Source organism: Ambystoma mexicanum, chromosome 1q, assembly GCF_040938575.1.
Source record: "Ambystoma mexicanum isolate Mex_15411 chromosome 1q, UKY_AmexF1_1, whole genome shotgun sequence".
Taxonomy (NCBI): Eukaryota; Metazoa; Chordata; class Amphibia; order Caudata; family Ambystomatidae; genus Ambystoma; species Ambystoma mexicanum.
In genome coordinates this window covers 1,122,999,057-1,123,021,219 of record NC_090922.1, presented here as the reverse complement: position 1 = coordinate 1,123,021,219, position 22,163 = coordinate 1,122,999,057, and the positions used below count along the sequence as shown (strand labels likewise).

At 48.5% G+C, this 22,163-nt stretch overlaps 1 protein-coding gene across 3 annotated transcripts in view; it reads left to right on the top strand.

Annotated features, from left to right (window-relative positions):
- EEIG2 (EEIG family member 2) overlaps positions 1-22,163 on the top strand; it is an 847,845-nt gene that overhangs the window by 665,234 nt on the left and 160,448 nt on the right. For all 3 annotated transcript variants that reach the window (XM_069641869.1, XM_069641870.1, XM_069641871.1), the window contains 2 exons: positions 4,411-4,600; positions 4,754-4,881. In XM_069641869.1, the coding sequence (XP_069497970.1) occupies positions 4,411-4,600; positions 4,754-4,881 (318 nt within the window). The remainder of the gene's footprint in view (positions 1-4,410; positions 4,601-4,753; positions 4,882-22,163) is intronic.

The window sequence follows — 22,163 nt, the reverse complement described above, 5'->3', positions numbered from 1 at the left end:
GCCATTACATACTTTGGCATTGCTGATATTTCTTCCCTAGAGGAAGACACATACTGTGTCTCACCCAACTGAGTCCTCCTAGTCCTTTTTTTTAGGTGCTGCGACGTTTTCAGCATGGATGCCGGTTATGAAGGATTCAGGTAAGCGTTTGAAGCTCGTACAGTATTTAAAAATAAGCGAAGATTGCAGAATGCTTACTAATGCCTTTTTTCTGTTCTTTTCCCTTTTCCTTAGGAAGCGGCGTGTCGGGATGGGAATGACACCGCCGAAGATGCCCGCAGAACAGAAGGAGCAATGACTGATGGGCTGAAGCGCCGCAAGGTAAGGCTGTTCCTAACGGTGTTCTTGTTCTTGCAGGAGCTGAGCGCAGCAAAAAAATGCAGGCCTACTGGAGACCGATCCGAACACGGTGAGTGTCACGCTGCAGGTGCAGAAAACGCAAAGCATGTTTCTCAGCCTGGGTGTGGCTTAAATAGTCTCTGGGTATCCCAGGTGCCTCTGGGCTGAACCACACCCAAAAGACTAGACCGCACATGCAGTTCTGTGAACCGAAATATGTGGGGGCATCCAACTTGTCCCCATCAATGCACTACAAGTCCAATCCCCAATGTTATCCTATGGGAGTGAGTCTGGTGCCACGAGCGCCAAGTCTGACTCGAAGTGGGTCTTTGGAAGGATGGAGAGGCCCTTGATGGCCATGTAGGTGATCGTGGCCTGGCTCCAGCCTGACATCTTGGAGGGCTGGGGACATGAGGGGCAGGAATCATGACAATATGTCTGTAGAACAGACAGTGTCACTTCCCCAAGAAATACCGGGACGAGGAAGAGCAACAACAACCTGAGTGAAGACCTCACTACTGATGCATGGAAGAACAGCAACAACGTAATGAGGAGTGAAGATCTCTCTCCTGAGACAAGGGAGAGGCACAGATCCATGTGGCATGTTCTGCAGAACCAACGTGTGCAGACTATATGCCATAGAACGGCTAATACTGTTCTGATAATAAAAAGGGAAGAAGGACTGGGAAGAGAGAGAGGCCCTCGCAGGAGGAAGCTGAAGGTTTGAACCCTGACAACTGTAGAGGAGACAGGACGCCAACAGGACCAATGCTTACCCATTGGTAAAGGTGTCCCTAGAAGGCCGGAAGTCAGCACTGAGCTGCCACAGGCAGTGGAAGCAGCGAAGAGAAGCCGTGAGAGCCCGAAGCACCCGCAAACAACTGAAAAGCACATGTTAGCTCTCCAAAGAGGTTGGACAGTTGGCAGGGTGGCTAGAAGAAGAGAAGAACACAGAAGAGTCTGGGACCTGCACCCATATACATAATCAAAGCCTCCACACCAATCCTCATAGTCACAGTACCTGGCAGGAGAATATACCAGGTTAGCTGTGACCACGAAACAGCAGCAGCAGCAGCAGTAGTAGTAGAAGTCGAAAAGGCGAGTCTGGGATTCACACCCACATGAAGAGAGAGCCAAATCAATCTTCATACTCACGGCACCTGGCAGGAGAGTATACCAGGTTGGCTGTGACAGGAGGAGTAGAAGGAGGAGTAGAAGGAGGAGTCGAGCAAGAAGAACACACTTAAGGAAAAGGGAAGTCTGGGATTCGCTCCACATGAAGAGAGTCAAAACTATCTTCATGCACACAGCACCTGCCAGGAGAGCATACCAGGTTGGCTGTGACCAGTAAGGTAGTAGTGGCCAAGCAAGTAAACACACATTTGGGAAGTACAGAGTAGGCAAACCCTTGGACTCACCCACATGAAGAGGGAATTAAAGCACTCTTCATAGTCACAGTACCTGGTAGGATAGTCATTGAACTTTCAGATAGCACGACAACCTGGGAGTTAGGTTGTCCTTCCTTTTCGAGTTTATTTTTTCCACCATTTTGGAACTTTTGTTTGCGAGTTGGAACAGAACTCTGAGACTAAAGAAGATCCCCTTTGCACATTAGTTTATGCTCTTAGTGTGAGGGCTGGAAATAGGAATGTTGACACAATGGTGAACTTGTTTCTTTGGGAGTATCCTAACAGACTCCTTAGAATATTATTTCGGGGCAGGGAACACCCTCTTAGTATTGGGGTCAGGAAGGTATTTCTCCAACCCTTGTTTGTTGAATAAAAGCCTCTGCCAACAATTATACCACCTATGTGTCGCTCTCCTCCTTCCACAATAGCCTCAGCAGAACACATTACTCGTCTTGTATAGCATCCTTCTGCCACTATGGGCAGCCTTGCTGCACTTTGCTTTTTAAGAAAAAGGGTGGTGGGGTTCAATAGTGTGGCAGTGGCAAAGGAAGATGCGAAACCTGTGTTGTTGATGGGTGCAGGTCAGAAGTACCCAATTCCTGACTGCCAATCTCTTGTGTATAGGTATGGCAGAGAAACCTGGGAGTGTGTTATCTATAGGGAAGAGCTCAAGATCTAAGCTTTCGGTCTAGTTAGCCGCTGATGTGTCAGAGAGCAGCAGGGCTAAAGAGGAGAACTTGGTGAGTGTTTAAGTGCTGATGGCTTGGCACGTGGTGGCTGTCTGGGTACTCTGCATGTGTAGTGTAAGCTGATAGGAGATCTTAGCAGGGAGTTGGTTAGTCGGGGGATGGTGTGAGTAGGCCTGACAAAGCAAAAGAACCTGCACTCCTATCTCTCTCTCTCTCGCGCGTGGTCTCTTTCTATCTTGTGTAGTCTCTCTCAATCCCTCTCCCAAATAGATGTATTGTTACACCTTGCGGAACAAAACAAACTGCTAATGGTTATGGGGGGCAAGAACTTAAGGTTCACTGGAAGGGCACCTTGAAATGTGTGGGCCACAGTCACCTAATGTCTTTGCACACTCCTAGAACTTCTTCTGTTGTAACCTGCAAACTACATTCTTTATTTAAAGGTTGTTTTTATTATGTAAATATGCTCTGTACCTTAAGTTTCTGAACCTACAACGGTACCCTGTAACTTGAAAATCCTCTTGTAATGCGCCCAGATACCTCCGGGTTCAGAGCGCTATACAAATAAATAAACAAACAAACAAACCCATTTCATCTTCCTTTACTATGTTGGTTAGCAGGCAGAGAGACACCTCAAGCGTCACTCTTTAACATGCTAAGGTGCTATGCTCAGTGGCCTGCTGGTATCTTTGCCCATCGAGGGCAGGACTAGGTGTTTGTCAAGCATTGGATAGGGCAGCGGTCATAATCCCTGCTCATTTTGCCCAGAGGTCTACCCTACTGTCTCCCCTAAACCCCAAACTCTTCTCACAGCCCATCGCCAACTGAAACAACTCATCAGGTTTTGATGCAGGACTAGGCCTTTGGTTTTGGAGCGATGCTGCAACCCTACAAAGGTTTCTTCACCATGAAATGAGGAGCAGGAAAGATGGAAGGTTGGGTTTGGATTCCTAAAAATTGCTTCCCCTAAAAGAACGAGGTGAGAGGGGTACGAAGGCTGCAGGATTGTGAGGAGCTGTGTGCGTCAGCAGTGACAGACGGGAGGTTTGGGGTGGGGGATATGAGGGACTTTCCAATAAGACTGGGATCTCGAGTTTGCAGTCTCTCCAGCCCCTTGCGAGCTAAGTGTCTCGGGCGGGAACAGTGATCAGTCTTTTCTTATAACTTTGTAACAGTTGCTGCTAAGTGGCAGAGTCACTTGGAAATGACTGTACACAGCTCCCCTGAGTATCAAGTTGTTGGCTGGTTTTGAAGGATAATTTACATATAGTCAATTGCAATTCTCTAATGGGCCACTGAGGTTACTTCAATGTTGGGGGAAAATGACGCCACTTTAATGAGAATGCAATGCTGTAAACGGGAAAAGCTAGGCCTGGAGAAGATCTGCAAAAGTGTTGGGGGTAAATTGAGGCTTTTAACAGAACTCTCTTTCTCAAGGATTGCCTCATTTATGCTGCTCATACAAAATTGCTTATTAAACCCATATTGATTAAGGCAAATTTTCACTCTTAGGAATCAGCCACAAAAAAGAATTTGGTTTTCAAACAGTGACCAATGTAATTGCTGTGTTTATTGTTGCTGCCTTTAAAAAAGAAACTTCTCGTATAAGTGCATTTTATATTGATGACATTTTTAGAGAATTCCAACTTATCGGCTATGTGTATTTGTTGTTTACATCGTCTTTTGTTATCTTGTGGTTCTTTTTTAATAGAATGTTAATTATTCAATGTCATTTTTTGTTGAAGAAATTCATATGAATTCACTTATAAAGGCTTTTGGATGCATATATTTTATATTGATATGAACCAACCAGATGCAGGGCGACTGTTTTGTTTGTGAACGTATCCAACCTAGACCCCCTTTGGCTCATTCATATTTTTGTATTCTTTGCTTGGATGTTCATCTGTTGTACCCAACTAATTCTTAACCTCTTTCCCTCTCTTTACTCTACCTATTCATGCACACTCCTATAGGGTACAGTACAAGTCACTCTAGATCTTCCAGTTTCTCTGAGTTGAGTCACAAGAGAAACACCTCAGTTGGAAGTACTTCAACTGGAATTGGAAGCATCCCTGAGCCTTGTGAAGTGGATGAATCAAAGTTCCCTGAAACTAACCCCAGCACACCTGACAAAGAACGCTCACCATCAGAGAAGCTCAACAGGTACGCCCACTGTGTCCACAGAATCCACTTGACTGGATCTGTAAATGCCATCCTTAAATTGGGATTGTATTTACTTTGTAATCTAAGGCACTATAAAAAAAAATGTAAAACCATCAAGGTGTGTCTGAAATATATTTTGGTTTGTCACCTCAGGCATCCAGTCAAACAAGACTCTGTGGAATCACAGTTAAAACGTGTGGATGCCACCAGGGTGGATGCAGATGACATTGTTGAGAAAATATTGCAAAGTCAAGACTTTAGCCTGGACTCCAGTGCAGAAGGTATGTGTGCAAGAATGCTCAGTATGCATCTTCTTTCTGTTTGTTTGACCAGTGTCTAAAGTAAATGTTAGAAAACCTGCCAACAGAAGACCATGTTGCCGTTGTAACCATTCTTGTGTGTCTGTGTACACACAAGAAAATCCTTTCAAGTGCAGGGCCCGTAAATATGTTTTTGAAACTGTATGTCCCTATTAAAATAGCCAGGTATTCACAAAATTAGGTAATGTGATCTCTCCCACACAAATTGGCAAATGAAAAAGAGCAATTCATTTTGTTGGGGTTGTTGCAATCTAGCCAGTGCATCTTTCACATGTGAATATTGATATTAACAAGAAATGGCATGACCTGTAAACAATAGCTGTTTACGGTGCCAGAATGTAGTAGGAATTAACTCTCTTCATGAAAAGCCTGCAAGCATCTAGTAATCCAAGTAAAACCTAGTTGTAGTCTATGTGGGGCCTCTTAAATTTCTAGTGTAAGATCATCATCATCCAAACACCATAAACTGAGCCTTTGGAAAATTCTCCAGGAGGAGAAAGCATACTTCAAAGATGGCAGAATAAGATATTGCCCTTTCTTACACACAGCAAAGTACAAATCTAATAGGTTACTTAGTGCATGCACTATTCATGATAAACAGTAGGCTAGAGAGTAGTGAAACACTAAAACATGGGGAAACCCAACTCAAATGATTATATTTCTTAATATATCCAACCCAGAAAGGGTGTTTAAAAGATATAAACCAAAATAAATAGTGCACAATTCAATATGTATTGTTAAAAGAAATCATGCAATTCCACTAAGCCTGGGATCCTTGTTCTTACAAGGAGCCTAGCATACCTGCATCTTCGTTATTCTGGTGAGCCATCTAAAGTGTCACCTGAAATATTATATGATCGCATAGCTAGTTCATCTAACCTTGTAAAATAATGAAGGCATGGAATTACCAGTTATGTCAAATTGTGTGATGAAGGTTTAAGGACATGAGAAAAGTCTTTGGCTCTGCAGAGGTCAGATGTTTAAGCCTTCCATAGTGCCAGGGTGCCATTTTAAGCCTGGGCATGTTGAAACAATGCCCAAGAAAACACTGAGGGAAAACCCTTCTTCTTGCCCAGATTGCCACGGTCTGTAGACAGGAAAGCTGTACAGCATAATGGTTATTTTTAAGTGAGGGTGGATTTTGTGCCATGGCTTCTCTGGGAGCAAATCCATGGGTTTCCTGGAGGCTATTGGAGCCTGCTGGTAACTTAATGGGAATGGGTCTAGTGGTGTTTGAGACAGGGCTCTTCTTAAGCTGAGGCTGGGCACTTTTGGAAGTTAATCAGCATAATCCAGCCTTGCCCAGCCTTCTCGACTTGGGCTGCAGTTACCTTGTCATGGTAGTATAGGGAAGCATGCAGATCTTGGGTCCAAACAGAAGTGTGTAGTCTGGTAACCATATTACATTTGTAAGTCTAGTTTTGGGCATCACAGCCATTTCATAAATTGAGTGCTGCTCAAAGCGCAAACAAGGATGCAGGACTGCATGTTGTGTCTCGGTGTCAGGCATGATATGGAGTAATATCATTCTTGCTCATCATTGTCGCACAAAAAGAAGCCCCCACGCAGACATGATCCCAATTCATCGGACGATAAGGGTAAGTCATACCCTGCGAAGGGTGCATTGAGGGAGGAGTGGGAAGACTTTAAAAGGTGGATGATGAAAGTCTTTGAGAAGGCTGCAGTTGTTACGGCTACGGCTTAAATGCCGCAGGTGGGTTCTGCTCCAACCGCGCCCAATTTGTCCGGCACAAAGGTAGCCAAAGGAGTTCAAACGCGCTTGAGCGTGACCTCAAAGGAGAACCCTACTCCTGCGCCGATACCATCGGCAACCTCTTCAGGCTGAGAAACCGCTTGACTGGCAGACGTTCCGCAAGATCGGAATTACGCACTGGAATCGAGAGCCGATTTCTCTGACTCGATGCAGTCGATCTTTGATGAGGAGGGCGACCTGATCCCTTTCGGGTCAGAGCTGCTTGCGGGTGTAGGCCTGGAGTAGTTGCACGATTTCATGGTGCACCAGACAGAGTTGCTAGAACTAGCAGAGGGCCTCGACAATACAAGTGGACTAGACACGTCCCAAGACATCGAGTTCCAGCAGTCGAACCCCTACGCACATCCGAACACCCAGTAGCACAAGGTGGTCGAGAAGGTCATCATGGCACTCCGGCTGGTTGCGCATTGAAGTCAGTATTTCATTATAAACTGACCATCATCCTAAATCGAGGGTCACAAGCTGAATACGCTTTGCCGTTCAATGCGCCATAGCGGACCCTGTTATGCGCCTGTGGCAACGCTAGTGTTCGACGCTAGCAGTCAACACAGAGCTGACAACAAAATATAAGCCAGCGGGAGGCGTTCATGGCCCACACAAACCCCCGGAGGGCTAGTGGTGCAGGTTGCGATTGTTACATCACGACTTTTGACTTGACATCGAACCTTCCCACAGATAGGGAGTTGAAGCTTGACACTATGGCAAAAAAAAGTGTTCGCTTCAGGGAGCATGGCATTGAAAGCTATTCATGGCTCTTGTGTCTTTGTGCGAAATTTTCGCATATTCAACGGAACACCATCACGGACGCAGCCAACCATTTCCCAGTGGGGGAAGTTAGGGACCGCTTTATGGAAATCATTAGTGATGGTAAGAAGATGGCATGCCATGCACTCCAGGCTAGATTAGACGTTGCAGACTGCGTGGGCGCAGGCCAGCCTACTGGAGGAGCTTGGGGGTTTCCCCCAATGTCCAAAAAATGCTGCTAGACCTGAAATTCGTCAGGGAGGGTCTGTTTGGCCCCAAAGCCGATGAGCCCTCAAAGTTCAAAGACTCAAAATTGAGAGCGAAGGCACTCGGTTTTGCAGCAGCAACCCCCAAGGCAGAATTGTGCCTTTGGGACGAGAGGACGATGCTATAGGCGGTACTGTTTTTTCTCAAGAAGGGCGCAGCTCCCCCAGGTAATGCAGGGGCAGCGTCGATTCCCACAGCCAGAGTTAGGAAGAGGAGGATCGAGCCAGATCACTCCTGCTGCCATGTCGATAGCACCCGCGCCTCAGAAACCTCTGTGAGGTATCCCCCTATAGATCTCCGGTCAGAGGGAGAGTCTATGGGGTTCTTGGGCAAATGGAAGGATATCACTTCCGATGCCAGGGTCCTTCAGTTGGTTGAGTTAGGCTACTAACTACCATTTGTGAAACGGCCACCAGGCAGACCTCCATCACCCTCTCGACATCCGGAACGGGAGCACCAGGAGAGCTGCAGGACTTTCTGTCGAAGGGAGCAGTAGACGAGGTGCTAGCCGAGGAAAGAGGCACCGGCTGGTATTCCAGATACTTACTGGTCCCCAAGAAAGTGGAGAACTCCTTCCCATCCTGAACCTCAGGGTCTTAATCAAGTTCATGAGAAAAGATACATTTAGTATGGTGACATTGAGGGAGATTCTCCAGTGTCGACAGTTCAAAAACTGGCTGGTGTCGCTGGATCTTCAGAACACCTATTTCCACATGCCAATCCACAGAACGCACAAGCGTTTCCTGAGGTTCATCATTGGGGACACACATTACCAGTTAAAGGTGCACCCTTTTGGCTTGACCTCCGCACCCAATGTTTTTACCAAACTGATGACAGTAGTAGCAGCCCATCTCGGGAAAGCTGGCGTCATCCTATTGCCATACTTGAACCATTGGCTGATCTTCTCGCCAGAACACTTTTTTAGGTGTCTCAATGACACTTGTTTGCTGCTGCATGACTTGGGTTTTTACCAGAACTTGGAGAAATCACAGATCTCACCAGCGCAGAGGCTCCAATTAATCGGAGTGGTCTTGGACACCTGGGAAGGGAAGGTATTTCCTCCTGAGAAGAGATTCACCAACGTGGCGAAGACGGTCAGTCTTTTCCAGCAGTCTCCCAGCGTCTGCTTACCTGCATCTGCTGGTTCTCATGGCAACCTGTATTTTCCTGGTGCTGCAGGAGCCAGTGGTTGCATTATTTCTGCGAGATGTCGGATGTGCTCCAAGTGTCGAGGTCTGTGGCCGAAGACCTGACTTGGTGGAGTGGAAGAAAAAACATATTGGCTGGAGAACCTTTCTGGCCGCCATAGCCAGAGGCGCAGGTAGTCACAGAAGCCTCTTTGAAGTGCTGGCGTGCTAATTGCGGCTTTTTCCAAATCAGCAGCTATTGGTGCCACATCAATCTACTGAAGTTGTGAGCAGTCAGACTAGCGCTGACCGCGTTTGCACCTTCTCTGCAGGGGAAACATGTCCTAGTTCGAACTGACAACTCAGTAACCATGCACTACCTCAACATGCAGGGAGGCGTGAGTTCACTACCCATTTGCAGGGAGGCCATGCAGATATGGTTCTGAATATTGGAGAACAATAAACATCTCAGCCTCTGCAGCTCATCCGTCAAGGGCGGAGAATGAGTTGGCAGACCCTCTTGAGCAAGAAGAGCTTGGTCTCCGATGAGTGGAATCTATGACCGGAGGTGATTGCAGAGATGTTCACCCAATGGCGCACCCCGGCAGTGGATCTATTTGCGACAACGGACAACACAAAATGTGAACAATTCTGTTTGAGGGAATTTCTGCTAAGGGAGGAATTATGGGCCATGTTTCTGGTGGGAGTAGGTCTTTGACCTCTATTATGCGTTCCCGCAGTTGCCAATCATCCCTTGGGCTCTCAGGCGGTTTAGGAGGTTCAGGACCCGCCGGATCCCGATCGCTCCGGACTGGGCCGGGACGACGTGGTACCCGCATCTCCTGGAACTGGGTGCATGCCCACCTCTCCGGCTTCCTCGCAGGCCGGGTCTCTTCTGTGTCAGTCGGGAGGCAATGTGCTTCACCTGATCCGAGAAACTCTCAGCCTGCATGCTTGTCTCTTGAGAGGCTCAAGTACGGTCACTGGGACCTTGATGAGGTGCTAGAGGTGCTGTTGGCTGCATGTAGCCCGTTCACTAGGTCCCTGTACGCGTGAAGATGGAGAACGGTTGTGGCATGGTGTAAGGGGAAGACAGCAGACCCATGTCATATTCCACATCCTCAGTGATGGAGTTTTTGTTGGCCTTAGCCAAATCGGGCATACAAGTGGGTACGGTAAAGGGGTATCTGGCTGCCATTTGCCTGCTTAAAAGGACCCAAGAACAAGGTTAATTTACATCCCAGTGGTGGCCCTGTTCCTGAATGGCCTAACTAAAACGTTCCCTCCTTCGCCTTTTGTGTTCCCTGATTTCTATTTGTACATGGTTCTTACCTTTCTAATGGCGCTCTGTTTGAGCCTTTGTATTGTACTTCCATCAGACTTCTCACATTGAAGACTGCCTTTTTGGTAGCGATGACGTCCGCAAGATGTGTTCGTGAGTTGGAAGCACTATCTTGTAAGCCCCTTTTCCTGATCTTCAAGGAGAAGGTATCCCTGAAAGTTTGCCCTATGTTTTTACTGAAGGTGGTGCCAGAATTCAACTTGAGCCTTGTATAGATCTCGCAGCTTTTTATCCTTGGGCCACATCCATCTAAGGATGAGGAGAGACTCCACAGGTTGAATCCCAAGAGGGCGCAGAGGTTTTACCTGGCCAAAACAGGCTCTTTCAGGAAAGATGACGAACTGTTCAGGGTTTGAAATCTCTGAGAGCAGGGAGCTCTTTAACTCCTGCTTCTAGCATAGAAGAGCCTAGTTACCTTGAAAGTAACAGCTACCAGGAGATACTTTTGACTCTTGAGTATTTGAGAAAGCTAAGAAAGAATGATGAGTACACATCTCGTACACATTTAAATGTAATGAATAGTACATAATGGACAAAAAGTTCAATTGTGCATTGCATGTGGACGTTAGATTTGCAGTGCGCTGGGTACTCGCTCCTGGTTTCCCAGTGGTAGCACCTGCCTACTGGGTGATGCCTGACACCCAGGAGCTGGTTGTAGCTCCTGCTCATCAGAACTTAATTTCGAACCTTGCTATTCATTGTGTTCTTGCAATCCAGGTTGGGGTGAGCTGTTACCTAACAGACTATCCCTCGTTGGATAGTGCTGTGCTTTTCAGAGTGCAACCAGAACGCGGGTAAGGAGATACCGTCAGGCCTTAGTGCCCGCTCAGCCAGAGTGGTTGCAGCTTCCACAGCCCTCCACACGGGAGTGCCTTTCAAGAACATTTGTTGAGCAGCAACATGGTGGTCCTAACACACGTTTTCCAAACATTGCACCTTAGACATTGCCTGGGGAGCTGGTGCTCATTTTGGTGGAGCGGTCCTCCAAAGTTTCCTGCTGTGACTTCCAAATCTCCACCAGAGTGGGCACTGCTTTGGGAGTATATCAAGATGAGGAATCTGTGGGAGAATAATCCATAGAAAGAACTTTACTGGTAAGTAATTTCTCTGTCTTTACACTTATGGTTAGGTACAAAATCAAGAACACGAAAGTAAAGGATTGGGCATGACCACATTTACACATTTTACAGAGTGTAAGGGGATTAACAGAGTGGTTAATGAGGCCAGAATATAGACATTAATGCAGAAATGTGCTTGTTCGTTCAACTGGTAGAAGTATCTACAAAATTCCCACTGGATTACACAGCTATTTATCCTTGAAACTGACAGCTTGACAAGAAACTCTAAAGCCATGCTATCCCTTTAATCGTCAGTAGCACAGGCAATGGCTGATTCATGTAAAGAACTACTGGTTTCAAGATGAAACCCCCATTTTACATTTAGTGACAATGCTCGCAATCTCTGGAGGACACTGATACCCGCAAGTATTTATTAACACATTATATTATATGTTTATTTAACTTTGTAAATGTTTATATCATCAGTTTAAAAAAAAATGTCATGTATGTTATTCTGATTTCAATGACAAGTTTGTAAATAATAAACAAAAGATTATGCAAAGATTATTTTAAGAGAATCCTTTTTTGTATAATTCATAACTTATTTTGGATCCATGTTAAATTCCGGAAATTGGGCTGAAATTAGATTGCTAGTTGTGTAAATGCCATGTGGAAACTGTTGAGGATTTTAAATGGTTCATCCGTCCAGGTTTGAAAAGATTCTTGGAATCTGAGAAGCCTTATTTCAAAAAATATCTCAGGGGAGGTTTAGGCAAGCGTTTGCATATGATTTTTACAGTTCCATCAAATTATGGGGAGTTGGAGCTCAGCTGTGTCAGGTTCAATTTCTACCTGCTCATGTTGGCATTCATTCTGATCTGCAGAAATTATACAACATTCATGACCTACAAGATAAGCGTCTGACTGATCCGTAAAGTGAAAAACTGCATATGGATACAGATATTAACTCGAAAATGAGGCCAGATTTCTGACTGTGTGTGTATATAACTGCTGCTAAATGCCTTTTGGTAGTCTCCTGTGAGGGTGTTAGGAGTAAGAGTCGGAAACAAGGGTGGCAGAATGTCCAACATAAAGTTCAACGTCCTGTGTCCAAATCCTAACCTGTCCCTCACAAACTAAACTTAACATAAGGTGAAAAGGGAAAATGTCTCTGGCCTAGTCAACCGCAGCCTTACTTTGTTGTTCTCCATCAAACTATGAAAGAAAAAAGGTGCTCCAAACAAATACAATTCCCTAAAGTTCAAAAGGGGTGTTTCCCTCCACTTTTAGTCTCTTCTGGGTTCACAAAATGTCTCTTCTATTGGTTAAAAAGAAATGGGTGCCACACCCTGTTGAGCTAAGCCAACCTGGCTCTCATTGCAGTGTTGAATAGGAACAACATGGATACCCTTCTCCAAGCTGTGTTGAGGGTCCCAGACCCTTGTGAGCGGACCCGACCCAGGTACTGCGGTGAAGAATAGCATGGACGCCTTTCCCAAGCTGTGTTGAGGGTCCCAGAACCTTGTGAGCAGACCCTGCTTCCAGGTACTACGATGAGGAAGAAAGGATTCAGATCTTCCTCCCAGTTGCCATGGGTCCCAGACCCTGTTCTCGGTACCCCCCTGGTTCCTTCTCCTGCTAAATAGGTTACTCGATGCATTCGCTCTCTTTGTCGGACTTCACTTCGACCCACAGCCTTGTTTTACTATTCTGCCAAGGTCTATGTGTACCTCTCGTGCATACAAAGTGTGTATTACTCTTACTGCTGCTCGTGATGTATTTCCCCATTATAGGTCCCAGACTTCCTTCACCTTTTTGCTCTGTCTCGGTGAAGAGTCACTCGATACCTTACTTGGGGACTCCTGCACCCTGTGGGTCTCCCAACTCTGGGCTTAGCCACCCTAGTACCTGCAGGGGCTTGGCCGTTGCCCTCCAGTTGTCTGCAGGTTTCCCAGGATCTTCTGCGGATTCTCTGGCTCACCAGGATCTTCGTTGGTCTTCCTTGGGTCTCGTCAGCAGTTTGGCATTGGTTTCTTTGTGCCCCAGCACCCTCGGTCACTGGTGAACATAACTCCTCCTCTCCAGTATGCTTCCTGCTTCGCGGGTGTGCTTCTCTTCCAGACACTGGGCCTCATCACGACTTGGGCGGTAAATGTGGCGGATTATCCGCCGGACCTAAATAGCGCTAATGCCAAGGCACCCGGCGGATAATCCGCCAGATCACGAGTCATTGTGCACGCGCCCCGGTCGCTGGCGTTCGCGCGAACCCTTAAATCCGGCGCAATGTGCGCTACCGCCACGTCGCGCTTATAGCGCGCAGGAAACACGTCTCCGCCGGAACGGGAAATAAAGCGGTGGCCATCTTGGAAATCACAATCCGTCGGATATCACAGCTACTGGAAGCCATCCACGCAATCCAAGGCTGGAAAATGAGTCAAGAGCGCACTAGGGGCAAGTCTGCACTGGACAGGGTCAGGAAACCCAAGTTCAGTGACCAGGAGCTTGAGGTACTTGTGGAGGAGGCACTGGCATACCATAATGAGCTGCAGCAGCGGAAAACCAGTGCCCATCGTAGAGGCCAAATATGGCGATCCGTCGCCCAGAGGGTCAGTGCCGTGGGGTGCGTGCCCCGGGATGGGGAGGACTGCCGCAAGCGGCTGAATGACCTGCGCGTGCAAGTGCGTCCAGCACAGGAGTGCAAGCAGGGCCACCACCACCCCCACCCGACCTCACACCATGGGAGGAGAAATTGACGGGCCTGATCGACGTCGGAACCATCGAGGGCATTGGTGGAGCGGAGGCAGGGACTGGCATCGACCCAACGGCAGGTGAGTCCCATCCCCAAATACATGCATCTGAATGAGAGTGAAGACATGTGTCTGAGGCACTGCATACACCCGTAAGTGAGGCCCACATCCCTAGAACGGTAGTGCTGCCTAGACGACCCCGTACGTGCAGTGCATGCATGACCGGGGCAGGGGATAGACTCCCATAGCCATAGGACATCTACGTAGAGTGGTACTGTGCATCAACACAACCACAAAAGCCTGAGCGCAGTCCACACCAACCACGTGTTCCCATGCAGTGTACCTCCATGCACATCCACAACAAGCACCACATGGTGACTGAACAGAATGCAAGTTGAGTGCGTCATTGGTACTGTTTTCAATCACACTTGTTGGCATGACCTGCATCATACAAATGTATGTAGCATTGTACTCAAACCACCCCCTATGTACCCCACAGGCACACGTCGATCCAAACAGCCCGGTGATGATGGGGATGAGGCCACACCGACAACGCGCTCACAGCACCGTGCCTCCACCAGCACCAGCACCCCACAGAGACGCCGCACCCAAGGGAGACAACCCAGGGGAACACCCAACGCAGCCCCGCCAGACAGCAGCAGCTGCCGCAGGGAGGTGACCGGCAGCTCACCCCAAGCCACCATCCACAGCCCCGATGCCGAGAGAGAGGTCTGAATTGGAGCCCGACGTGGGAGCAACACCTCCAAGTGGGCATCATGCCGCCGCACTACACTCTCACAGTAGTAGTGATGGAGAAGGGGTGACACCGCAGGGAAGCCCAAGCCCAGGCAGACAGCAGGCAGGGACTCGCCATGTGCCTGTGCGTCCCTGCAGCACACCGCAGCCAGATGTGGACAAACAGTCCTATGGGAGGCCAGAGGACCAGCAATCTGAGCCAGGCAGCCCAGTCCAGGCTGGTGGCTTCTCGCCATGCAGCCCCCCCCGACGGCACCCAATTCGCAGTCCACCATGTGACACACCAGGGGAGCCCTTTGTCACTGGGGCAGCAGTCATGGGCCGACTGGACATCACCGAGGCCAAACAGGCCCGGGTTGAAGCCATGGCAAAGGTGCAGAGCAGGCACATAAAGGCTGTCAGTCATTCCATCAGGCATGGGTGCAAATACGTGGCGCGGGACAATGCGCGTACACGGCAAGTCGTACAACAATGCACCGCTGCCCTGACAGGCTTTGGGCAACGAGTCCGTGAATTCACAGAGGCAGTGTCAGCACTTGCAGAACAGCAACGCAAGGCCAATAACCTCATGCGTCAGCACATGATGGCCAGCGCTTCTGTACCCTCTACTTCCACCACACCCACAGAGGGTTCACTAGAGCCATCTCCGAGGCGCCGGTCCATGCGCCACCTGAGGGCACGCACACCGGTGGGGCCTGGGAGAGGGAAGTGCCCGCGCCCATCCTTGTAGTGCATGGCATCATTGTTGTTGGCCTGATGAGGCAACTGCACAGTTGGTGGTTGTACACTGGGGGCAGGGGGTATTGTTAGGTGTTCACTCGGGGGAGAGGGGATTGTTGGGTGTTCACTAGGGGGAGGGGGGATTGTGTGCTGGGTGTTCACTGGGGTGAGGGGGGATTGTGTGCTGGGTGTTTACTGGGGGAGGGGGGGTTGTTGGAGGGAAAACAAATCGCGTTCCAAAAATCACAATGCATGGACAGTAGTGATTGTTACAAATGCAATTTAATGTTGAAGTGACATATTTACAATTTACCCATTACCCATTTCTAAAAGAATCCATCAATCAATCCCTGTCTGGCCAACCTCCCCTCCCTCAGCCCAACCCTTTGTGCATGTGGAACACCTTCTGGCACTTCATCGCCCTCACTACCATCCTCAGGTGGCTGCACATGAGCATCAGGGGGCAGTGGCACATTTCTGCGACAACAGATGTTGTGCAGCATGGCACATGTCAGTACAATTTTTCCAACTTTTTCTGGTGCATACATCATTGCCCCTCCCGTGCGGTTCAGGCACCGGAAGCATGCCTTGAGCAGTCCAAATGCCATCTCCACGCAGATCCGTGTACGGGCATGGCCAAGGTTGTATGCCCGCTCCGCCGCCGTGTGTGGGTGATGCACAGGGGTCATGAGCCACGTGTACTGGGGATATCCAGAATCCCCTGCAGGGGAGAGAAAGCCGGTATGGGGACAAGGTAAGTCCAGTGGGTGTACAGAGCCCTGTCATCAGTGTGATTTTGCCATATTTGTCATTTGGCCTATAACATTGTGGAGTGTGCTGTCCTACGGGCACGATTGAATCAATGGGGTACTCTCCACTTGGTACGCCTATGTTCCTGTATGTAACCGTACTCATTCACTTGTCGCAGGATAAGGGGGCCCTTCCATCTACTTCTGCTCGACAGAAGTGGCTGCCTCATGCGTCATTGCAAATCCATTTGGCTACAGTTGCATTTGCTGCTCTTCACTATTCTGTACTGTTCCCCATGCATTTCCATGGCCATTTTGGGGACAGTGTTTGTGGGATGTGCATTGTCATTACTCAGCCTACTTATGTGTGGAGCATTCGTGGATGTGCCAGCTCGTGGTTTGGAATTTCATTGCTGTCGGATGGGCAGGGTGGGATTTCTGTACTGTCAGTGTTGGGAGGCATGGTGCTACTCACACAGGAGGCTTTGTTGTGGTGGGGCTTCCATATGTCACTGTGCCGCCGCATGTCTTACATCCTGCATGGGTGTGTTCTGCTGTGTTGGACATGTCCAAGGTTCATCGTGCAAGGTGCTTGAATGTGTATGCTGCAGTGATGCTGCTGCCTATTGGGAATGATGGATTCTGTGACAGGCACCATCAGTTGTGTATTGACATGCTTTGTGGTATACATTTGTACTCACCCAGTAGCCATGTGTTTTGGCCTCAGTGCCTTTCCATGTACGCTGGCAGGGTACTGTTGCGTAGGACCATGGAGTCGTGGGTGGATCCTGGGTAGCGGGCACAGCAGTGGCTGAAGGTGAGGTCAGGACCACATGTCATCTGCACGTTGAGGGAATGGTACTGTTTACGGTTTCTGTAGGCAGCCTCATGTGCCTGGGGTGGTACAAGTGCCACATGTGTGCAGTCCAGGGCTGCTATTACATTCGGGACTTGGGCAATGGCATATAATTGACCCTTAAATTGGTGCACCTGTGCGGCTGGCAATGCAATGTGTTCGTTCACATGATTCAACAGTGCATCAAGCACCTGTCCCAGCATGGCACTGAATGTGGACTGGGCCATTCCATGCATCATGGCAACGGTATGTTGGTAGCTGCCAGTCCCAAGAAATTGAAGCACAGACACGAGCTTCACTAGGGGAGGTACTGCCGTGCTGGTGGCTATGTGGCTGCATATGTCACCCTGGATTGTGTCCAGCAACTGGGTGATGGTTGCCCTGTCCAGCCGATATTTTGTCACCAACTGACCATCAGTCAGGGCCCAGGGTCTTGGCCTGACCCTGGGGATGGCTGGCCGCCTTGCTGGTGCTGCTCTCCTCCTCCTCATCCCCACTGCCCCCTGCACTCCCGGGGCCCTGGCCTGGTTGACTGGCCTCTGTAGCTCCAGGCACAGCAGGTAGAAGTCGATATCAAGGCTCCCGGCTCCAAATGGCAGCATGGTGTTGGGGTGGGTGTGTTGTGCATGGGTGGGTCCTTTTGTAGGCCTCTGATTTGCATTGGTTCCACCTGGGCCCTCATTGCTGTCTCCTCCCTTCTCCTGCTGGTGTAATGTTGTTAGGGAGGGTGTGTTGTGCATGGGTGGGTCCTTTGTAGGCCTCTGATTTGCATTGGTTCCACCTGGGCCCTTATTGCTGTGGCCTGTGTCCTGTTACCTCCAGCTTTTTGCTGGAGGTATTTTCGGCGGATTATCTGCCGCTTTTCTGGCGCTAATAGCGCTTACGCCGGACTCGTGATTGCTGATGTTTTAGCGCTAATGGTTCCTGGCACTGTTATGGTCGGCGCTTGTACAGCCGGCTGTCCTTGCGCCGGCTGTAATGGCGCCGGCGGTATTTGGAGGCGTGATCCGACAGACCCTTAAAATCGGCGCTAAGTGCGTTACCGCCGATTTTAAGGGTTACCGCCCAAGTCGTGATGAGGCCCAATGTCTGCTTCTCTGTTCTACCCTTCTGTGTATAGACTGCTGAGCTCTCGGTCCTTGCCTAGATTAAGATTCCATCATTCTCTTCTCTCTTGTTTTGAATGAGAGCTGGCCAATCGGATCATTCGAGCGACTAGAGCGGGTGCGGGTTCACCTCAATGATTCTCATCGCACTATTCCTCTTCATTGTCCCAGTGGACCCTACTTGGGATAGACGGCAGAAGTACATGGGGGCACCGAAGTAATGTGGTCAGAGAAGGTTGATAAGAGGAGGTGGAGGGATCAGAGGGGGGTAAGGGATCGTCACTACTCTCCATGGGGGTGACCCTCCCCAAGAGATCCTCCTGCTGAATACCATCCCCAGGGGGACTATCGGGTAGCTGACTCACTTCTGTGGGCAGGGGCTTCCTCATCTAAGGCAGTGAGATCTTGGGATTCGTCGCACTCCCCAAAGCATGGAGACGGGGGTTAGGTTGTAGGAGTAAGTTAAAGTTGTCCAACATTGGCTATTTTATAGATTCATGTGCTTATTGAATATTTCCAGAGGTCGAGGTATGAATCCTCTGATTTAAAGTTAATATTTTCCTCCTACCAATATCTATCATCATTATGTCTAGTTCCTACATTATTTCTTTCTTTCAAAGTTCAGTAGGGCTTTTTTTTTAACCCAATGGCCCCCAGCCCTGCTGATCTACAGACTACACATGTGTCCCTGGCCACCTCTGATTCAAAGCACTTGATATCCGCAACAATTCTAACCTCTGGTGAGGCTGGGTGCTCACATGTGAATTTCTAAAAGACAGCAAGGTATATACTCTCGGATTTAATTTAATTTCCCAAGCCTTTATCACCTTTCTACCGCATATAGCTGTGATAATTGCTCTCTTATGTAAATCCTTTGGTCATTATAGGGCAGGGGTCTGCAATCTTTGGCTATCCATATGTTTTGAACTACAACTCCCATCATCCCTAGCCAGCATTTTCAAAGGTGAGGCATCGTGGGAGTTAGTCCAAAACATTTGGAGAGTCACATGTTGCAGACCCCTTTTCTAGGGTGCTATATTCTGAGGTGGCTGAAATTATTCTAGCTTCAGTTTTACAAATGATCACCCAGGCTCTCCTCACCAAACTCCATGAACTGTAAAGAGTAGAAATCTTATAATGTGGTCCTGATCAGAGGTCACATATAGGCATTCATTCTACACCATGCCAACCCTTTCTGAGCCAGTGGGGAAATTCCCACATATGAAATATTTCCTATTGACTAATTCACAGTGACCTGAACCTTCTTATGCAGCCTCCTCCCTCACCCCCCCTCGCCCAAGTGGGACACTTCTAGTAGCAAGGTTTCTATTGAACCCCCAGACTGCAGATGTATTTCTGAGCCCCAGGGAGCCCAAGTACTTGAAATGATACTCCTCTGAGAAAATGCCACAGCAAGCGCTTTTACAGTGTCGCTTAAGTTCGATTTCTTCCAGTCTGCTGTTGCTTGACATGTTTCCTCAATTCATCTGATCTATAATCTAGGTCCAACAGCCATAGAAAAGCAAAAACATACCAGCGATTCATAGCAATGAAGGGGTTACTCAACTTTGCCCAGCTTTTGGAGTGTTTCCCCAACCATGCAGACTGTCTGTTATTACCTACCTAGATTAAGCTGATTGAAACCTATTTAATTTATTTTAGAGACCTGGTCCTTCAATTAACTTTTTGCACATTGCTGCCTTGCCAAGCTTTGCTAACAGTGCTGTTACACCCTTCTCGGAATGCAGACATTAGTCGTCTATGTGGTTACTTGCAGTGGTTATTGCACGGATGAAATACCGGCTTAAGCCTCTCCTGGTGGATTTCAGCGCCAAGAAGTGCAGCATTTGTGAAGAGCTGACGAGGTAGGCTGCCCCTGTAAATGCAGGTTCAGCAGTGGGTGGTTTAACTGCTGATTACAGTAGTAGCAGCATTGGTCTTCCATGGGCAATCCAGGCTGCCCTATTTTTTGACTCTCAGATTCTCCTCTAGAACAACCACATTGCCAACATATATTGCTCAATCACACAACCCTGGCAGTTTGGATGTAGCAGGAAATGGTTATTTCTTTGCACCTCAGTAGTTCATTCTTCGTGAGGCCTGTCTAACCTATACTCTTAAGATTCATAGCAGTAGCTTACTACCATGCTCCCTGTGCATTGCAGACCCCTGTGACTATGCTTTGTTATAGTGCAAAAACATGCTGTCCTTGCTTTAGTCTTTCTGACTTGCCCAACCCCGCCTTTCAGCCCTCTGCAATGTCTCCTCCACAGCAAGTAATGTCATGTCTGTGTCTCAGGGCAGGCTGATTGGCTAGTGTTTCCATACTTTACTGTCCCAGCCTAACCTCCTGTTTTTGTATTATCACTGTAGCTCCACCTCCTCATTGACTTTCACAGAGTAGCCCAAAGTAACTGGCAGTAATATTTTAGAGTACTGCATGTTGGGGTTTACTTTGGACTCAAGCTCTCCTGATAACGCTCCTTTTACACATACTCGGAAGCCTCAGCTACGTACAAAATACCCTGAGCGCACTCTCACACACCAGAATATATTCTAAATATATAAAATCTGTTAGTTTGTTCCTCATTCAATTCTTCACTGTTCCGCCAATCTGCACCAGATTATACATAGTTGCCTGTTAGGACCCTGTGGACATTACTGGCTACATGACATTTGGACACCTTATCCCTTTCCCCAGATTTCCAACCCTTCACACATGCGACGGTTGCCTGAAATAGGCAAAACATCAATGTGGTCGTAGAAGGACCGGACAAAGCTAATTTTAAGCGTTTTGACGCGGGGAACAAAAACGTAAAGGTGCCTATTTCAAACTGAATTTCAAGGACCATGCTGTGAACATTTCCCCCGTGGTCAGGCTGGGAAACCTCAGTAACTTTCATTTAGCATTTTCCTATGGAAGATTTCGACACTTTAGTGTTCTATCGACGTTCTTTTTGGGTGCTTTTGGCCACACCAATAGGACGTCTGATATAAATAGCCCCGCCCCGCGGCTTCCCTTTAGATTTCAACGGTCTCCAAACTGTTGGGATCATATTGTTTCTTTGTGTTAGACATGCTTTTGGTTTGTGGGTCGGTAGCCCAGAAGAAGTCTCTTTTTCGGCCTTGTGCTACCTGTGGCCTGAAGAAAGTATACGAAGGGGATGGCCATATGGACTGTCTCTACTGTCTCTACCCCATCACTCGGCGGATGCCTGCAAGCTATGCCAGGGGTATTTGCAGAAGACCTTGAAAAACCGCAATCGACGGCTCATATGCTGGCTTAACGAGGGCACTTACCCGGCTTCGGAGGTGGGTTTTGCCCGGGGGAGCCAGTCTTCAGGGAGAGCAGAGAAGGCCTCGAAGCATCGCCGAGCTGCGTCGGCAGAACCCCTTGCTAAAAAGCAACGCACAGCGTTGCCTGTGTCGGAGGTGGGGAAAGGCAGCAAGTCTGTGTCTAGGTTCGGAAAGGGCAAGTGGCTTCTCGTTGTCCAAGCATGATCGGCTCAATAAGTCCAAGGGGTCTGGGAGTAGGCCCGAGAAGTCTGTGGTGTCAGAGAAAGGACAGGCGAAGCCGAAGGAGTCTTCATCAAAGCACTCATCGTCCAGGGATCCCCACAAGTCTTCATCCAGCCGGGAGTCTTCGAAGCACCGGACGGGTTCGTCTTCCAAAGAGTCCAGGTCTCCGGTGAAACCAACGACCGGGGAGGATGTGGTTCTCATCGACGGATATTCCTTCGTCGACGGTGGTGATGCAATCTACGGTTCCGTTGTCGACGGTGGTGTCATTGGCGCCGTCCACGACTCTGATGGACAGTGGTCCACTGCTGTTGTCGCAGATGGAGTCGTAAGGATTGTTGACAACTGGTAGGGCGTGGCAGGCCACCGCCTTTGAGTCCATGCTTCCTGTGAAAGTTTTGCAGCAGGATCCGGCTACGTTTTCTGTTTCCTTGGGGATGGAGGAGGAACAGGAACCGATTTTTGACCCATCAGCTCT